At 44.6% G+C, this 6,000-nt stretch overlaps 1 protein-coding gene across 3 annotated transcripts in view; it reads left to right on the top strand.

The window, feature by feature from the left end:
- Positions 1-4,543: 4,543 nt before the first annotated feature.
- The window catches only part of WDR90 (WD repeat domain 90), a 51,959-nt gene continuing 50,502 nt past the window's right edge, over positions 4,544-6,000 (top strand). For 2 of the 3 annotated variants that reach the window (XM_072601522.1, XM_072601514.1), the window contains exon 1: positions 4,544-4,665. In XM_072601522.1, coding sequence (XP_072457623.1) covers positions 4,656-4,665 — 10 coding nt within the window. In that variant the 5' untranslated portion in view covers positions 4,544-4,655. The remainder of the gene's footprint in view (positions 4,666-6,000) is intronic. The other variant, XM_072601532.1, reaches the window with a different exon arrangement.

Genomic DNA, 6,000 nt, shown 5'->3' with positions numbered 1-6,000 from the left:
TCTGCTCTTGTGCTGCCCCAGGGATGAGTGTGTGTGTGTGTGTGTGTGTGTGTGTGTGTGTGTGTGTATGTGTGTAAGGTGTTTGTTTTTTAACACCAGGTATTCTTAACCTTTTTTGGGTCATGAACCACGGTAGCAGTCTATAGACTCCCTTCTCAGCAAAATTTTTTTAAATAATTGAAGAAATGCTAAACCTGTTAGAAGTTAGTGAATATATATGTATATATCTATATATGTATACATATATGTGTGTATGTACATACACATATATAATATTTCCTGTTTGAGTTTATAGACTCTCTGAAATCTATCCATGGACCCTAAGTTAAGAATGCTTGCTTTGGAATCAGAAAGTAAGGGCCGTCTTACTACCCCAGAGTTTTCCAGCTCTCCCTTTTTCTTTGACCCACAGGGTAGCCTCTTGAATGTGGGGGCCCTTCAACCCTGAATATCTATCCATAATGATGTATGTGGTAGAACAGGGTGGGTTGGGGAAAGGCATATCTAGCATTTCCTTTTCTGGAATGGAGGTTCCTCATCACCTCCCAAGCTAGGTGCTTTTCCCTAGTTTCCCCTCAAAATCACCGAGAAGGAATAATAACTCAGGATTGATTTGTTACCTTTGAGCATTCTTCACCACAGACAGAGCTGGGGAGCAGGGAGGTCTGGGCTACTACAGCCACTGAACAAAGACAAGACCTAGAAATGTCTTTCTGTCCATAGCCAACTTGGTTGGTGGTCTGTCTAGATACTCAGACAAATAAAACAATTGCCCTGGTCTCTCTTTCTCTCTCACTTTCCTCATAAGGTGGTTGTTGGGATCAGTTCTATAGCTACCAAGTACATTTCCTCTTTACCTTTAATGAAGGGTCACTCACCCTTTATCTTTTACCCTTTACCTTCTTAATGAAACTATGCATTAGGTTTTGAGAGAGACTTGCGGAATGTCCTCTATCTAGGAATCCTGGAAGGAAACTGTTTTCAGCTTCTGTTTCTATAATACTTTAGCATTTACAAAGTGGTTTTTTTCTTCAGTCATGTGAAGAGTATTCATGTATTATCATCCCCTTTTTATAGAAGAGTAAACTGAGGCTGAGAGTCTGTGACTTGTCCATAGTCATATGACCCAGTAGGTTTTGGAGCAGAGATTTTAACTAAGGTATTCAAAGGTTTCGCCCTTCATCTTCCTTTGGTTTGATATGGACAAAGCCTTGTGAATAATCCTGACTCCTCCCCTTTCCATCCAACCACCAACCAAAGTCAGATGAATCCACACCAGGCATTTTTGCTGAGTGCTGACGATTCAAAGAAAGGCAAGAACAAATAAAATCCAAAACAGTCCTTTCTCTGTTCAGTCTAATGGGGGAGATGACTTGCAAACAACTGTTTACAAACAAGATAGAGATGGATAAATTGGAGATAACCTCAGTGAGAAGGCACTAAGATTAAAAAGTTCTTGGATCCATTTGAATTCTAGAAGTTGGTCTAGTACTTATCTTAGTCTGAACTTGTAATTTCTTTGGATCCAACTAAGCCACCCTTCTTGTCTCCAAATCCTGTCTAAAATCAGATGTATTTGACCTGGTTTTCCATTAACCTTGGAGGAAACTTGAAAAGAGGGCAGGGAATTGAATAGTTAAGATATGTTTTTGCCTACGGCTTAGGTATATTCAACTCCCTGCAAGGCAGCTGGAGGAAAAACTGAAGCTGAAAAGTTGCTAAAGTTCTATTCCCCCCCACTCTCCCCAACACACATTTATGCTGTGTCCTCCTTGGGCCTGACGTTACTGGGAAAAAAGGAGTCTGGAACTACAGTCTCTCTCCTTCCCCTCCCAAGCAAAATTTCCCTGCCTGTGTCCTAAGGTCTTTGGTTTCCAAGGATACAGCTAATCTTAGACACTCGATATATGTACATGACAAGAGTGCTGGCTCCCAGGCTTGACCTACCTGCCTAGGTAACATGGGCTTTCCAGACATGAAGGTTTAATGACATATTTGGACCCTCTTCACACTCCATTTCTTTAACTCTGCCCTGACCTTGACCTCTTGAGAAGGGATTGCTGGCTAGAAAACATTATTGACCTATGAGGAGAGGAAGAATTGTGGTTCTTTCAGCTCTGCAACTATAATCCTACACAAGTGACTCTAGCCACCTGGGGAGGAGGACCAGAGAGGGCCGGGTCAGAACTGGGCACTGGAATAACTGATAGACCTCAAAAGCTCTGTACAGCCATCTTGTGGCTGACCTAGGTAATGCTCTGAAAGAAGGGACCGGCCTCAAGTATGGAATATTTGGAGTTATTCCTAAATACTGGAAAACTATCATAGTCTCTGTGCTGGAAGAAACTTGGAGGCCCTTTAATCCAACAGCTATGTAAGCAGGAATCCACAGCATCTCTAAATGTAAACTTCCATTCTCACAAAGTAACCTATTTCCATTGGTAGCTAGATTGTGCAAGACCTTCAACAGAATAATAATGCTAACAATTGTAATAATAGCTAATGTTTATATAGCTCTTAATATGTGCCAGGCACTGTACTAAGATCTTTACAATTATCATTTCACTTGATATTCACAACAAAAAAAACAACGTTGGGGGGTAGGTGCTGTTAATTATCTGTTATTACAGATGAGGGAACTTGGACCCAAATCTGAAGCTTTCTAAATTGATTTTATTTATAAATGACTAAAGTTTAACCGGCACTTTAAACAGATTACCTATTCTAATTTCCCTGGAAGAAACTGAATCTCCTCATTTTATAGAATTACAAGAAATGAAGGGATTACAGGGGTGGGGAACCTGTGGCCTTGAGGCCACAAGTGACTTTCTAGGTCCTCAAGTGCAGCTCTGACTGAATCCAAACTTCACAGAAAAAATCCCCAAAGGGCTGAACTTGAGGACCTAGAGGGTCATATGTGGCTTCAAGGCCGTACCCTGCCTTTTAGATTTCTAGGAACATAGGATGTCCTTGAACTCTGGGGCTCCCTTAATTCTGAGCTCCTTTTCCTACACCTATCGCATGACATTGAATCATATGAAAAAGAATTTAGCGATAATTGAACCCAATCCTCCTGATGGTAAAAATAAAGAAACTTAGTTTCAAAAAGCGGAAATGGTTTGAATGAGAGATAATAAGTATCAGAGTTCTCTTAGAATTGAGGTTTTCTTATTTCAATCCAGTGATTTTCAAATGAGCATCTGCAGGCTAAGAGGGGACACTTACCCATTCTTTTCAAAGCTCCTATATCAAGGATTGCCAAGTTTTTTATGTGTGTCCTGGAACTAGAGAAATACTGCTAAATACTTAACAGGTTCCTTGGTAAAAAACAAACAAACAAATAAGAAAAAAATAAAAAGTGTCCACAGTACACTTTTAAATTTAATCTACATTATTAACATTTTCTCCATCAATTCCTTAAGGCTAGATAATCTTTTAAAAAGTCAAGTTCTGATTTGTAACCTTTGTCAAGATCTGAGTCATGAATGATCATACTGAAAATTTAACAATTGTTTGGAAGCTGCTACAATTTCATCCCAGCACCCCCCTGGATCCATCCCTTTGGTCATCTGGGGAAACCTAAGGACCTCTTCTCAGAATGTTTTTAATGTATAAATTTAAACACATAAGATTATAAGGGAAATCAATTATATTAAAATACAGTTATCAATATATATTTTAAAAAATCCAAAACCTCACAAGTCAGGGACCTCAGGTTAATAACTACCATCCAAGAGATCAAGTGAAATGAATATTAAGGCTCAGTCAGGAGAGGAAAGGCAGCTAGGTGGAGTGGTGGACAGAATGCTAGGCCTGGAGTCAGGAAGTTTCATCTTTGTGAGTTCAAATCCAGTCTCAGACACTTACTAGCTGTGTGATCTTGGGAAAAGTCACTTTCCCTGATTGCCTCAGTTTCCTTACCTATAAAATAAGCTGGAGAAGGAAATAGTAAACCTAGTATCTTTGCTAGGAAAACCCCAAATATGGTCAGGAAGAATAGGACACAATTGAGCCACAAACAAGAAGAGGTGTGCAGTAGACTCTGCTGTGCCACAAGCTGACTTTGTGACAAAGAGTGCATGAAGAATTAAAGTAAATAAAGAATATATTAAGCGCTAATTGTGCAAAGCTCTGCGCTGGGGGGCGGACTTACAAACAGAAAGTGAAGTAAGACAGGGCCTGCCCTTGTTCAGGCTCTAGAGCCCACTCTCTGGATGGGTTGCTACTCCACGTGGGGTTGGCTCGGACATGTTCTTAGGCTTGGACCTAGGGGGATGCTCCACCCGTCTCCACTGTCTGTCCATGCTCAGGACCACCTTGGCCCAGGGCTTGGGAAGCAGGGCGCCAAGTGCGCATCCTCCACTCTCGGTTCAGGAGTGAATTTCAAGTACACGAGGCTGGGGTAAACTGAGGGGCGGGGCGGAGGGCGTCTCCCTTTTCTAGCCCCGCCCCCTCGGCCTCTGCTAGGAGGCCAGGCGCCGCCGTAACGGAACGGCGGGCCTGCGCAGAGCGTCGTGGCCGGCGCCGGTTGCTAGGCGACCACGCTGCGTGCCCGATGACGTCAGGGCTGGCGGCCGCGCGGCGGCAGTGGCGGGAGGGTTGAGCGGCCTGGAGCCCGGAGGGAGCCGCGAGGGGCTGCGGAGAACGCTGCGGCCATGGCCCGAGGTAGTGGAGCGAGCGGGAGGCTCCGGGGCGGCGTGGGCGCCTGGAGGGGCTGCAGGGAGCGTCCAGACTCCGGAGGCCTCGGGGCAGGCCGGACTCCGGGCCAGGCCGCTCTCGGGGCCCGGCCTCCGGCTCCTCTTGGCCCGGTTCGGCCCAGTCGGCCTCTGCCGGGTCACCCTGGGGTCCGTGTGCACCCCCACAGCCTGAGCATCCGCGGAGCCCCCGATGCTTATCACCCCCCTTCTCCGGGAAAACCGGGCAGCGGGATGGGGATGGAGGTGGGCTGTGGGACCCTGGGCCAGGCCAGGCCCGGCCCTTCCACTCCCTCTCGGGGCCTCAGTGTCCTCCTGCCTCCCATGGAAGAAGCCCGAAGGGATGACTTCCGGACCCTTAGGTGACGTCATGGTTGTCATCGATCTTAGACTCCTTTAAAGTCCCTACTCTGTATAGAACACGGTGCCTTTCAGTGGGAAAGATCACAGAATTTAGGAAAATTAAAGCCCCTGATTGGGCACGTCCGAGGATGATTATAAATGCTCAATAATACCCGATAAGCCCATCAGAGAGTGCAGACCACCTGCCGAGTGGACTTCACGAGGGGAGTCTTTAAGAATGGAGGAAGGGATCATGACAGTTTGCTGAGATGACCCATAAAAGGTCAACAGGAGTTTCAAGGGGACGGAAGGTTTTCCAAGCAGAGGAAACAGGAGGACCAAAATTGGGAAGTGTCCTGGGCTTTTTTTGGGTGTAGTCCATATCTTATTAGGAAAGGAGGAGAGATCCTAGGGCAGCTTATTAAGTCATTGTAGAGATGGAGAAGCTGAAGGTCCCAGAGGGTAGACTGGCTGTGGTCACATAATGAGTGCTAACAGTAACAAGCAAGCTTGGAGACCTTCAGGAGCTTCAAGTGAAGTCCCAGGTTTGTTTTGTCCATTCAATGTTTACTATAATTGTCTCCTAGTGTTAGTCTTTTTAATGCCAATGTTTTACTTATTAGTAGACTGGAAACTAGGGACCGTGTCTTTACTCATCTTCATTATGTCCAAAGCATGGTATGCTTGAGCTTAGTAAATACTTAAGAAGTGTTTGTTGTTGGTGATGGGCCAATATTTCTGAATAAACATCCTGCCTGGGTTTGTGAAATCTCATAGTCCAGACCCTCTGAGAATCAGTATTTCTAGGGCACTTTAAGATTTACAAAATTTTTATTTTCATAATCACCCCTTGAGGTAGGTAGTACAGATGTTATCATTTTATAGAAGAGAGGGCAGGCTTAGAAAATGAAGTGATTTATTTGCCTGTAGTCACATAGCTATGTAGTCACATAGCCAGTACGAG

The sequence above is a fragment of the Notamacropus eugenii genome, chromosome 1, assembly GCF_028372415.1.
Source record: "Notamacropus eugenii isolate mMacEug1 chromosome 1, mMacEug1.pri_v2, whole genome shotgun sequence".
Taxonomy (NCBI): domain Eukaryota; kingdom Metazoa; phylum Chordata; class Mammalia; order Diprotodontia; family Macropodidae; genus Notamacropus; species Notamacropus eugenii.
This window is presented reverse-complemented; position numbering and strand designations above follow the sequence as displayed.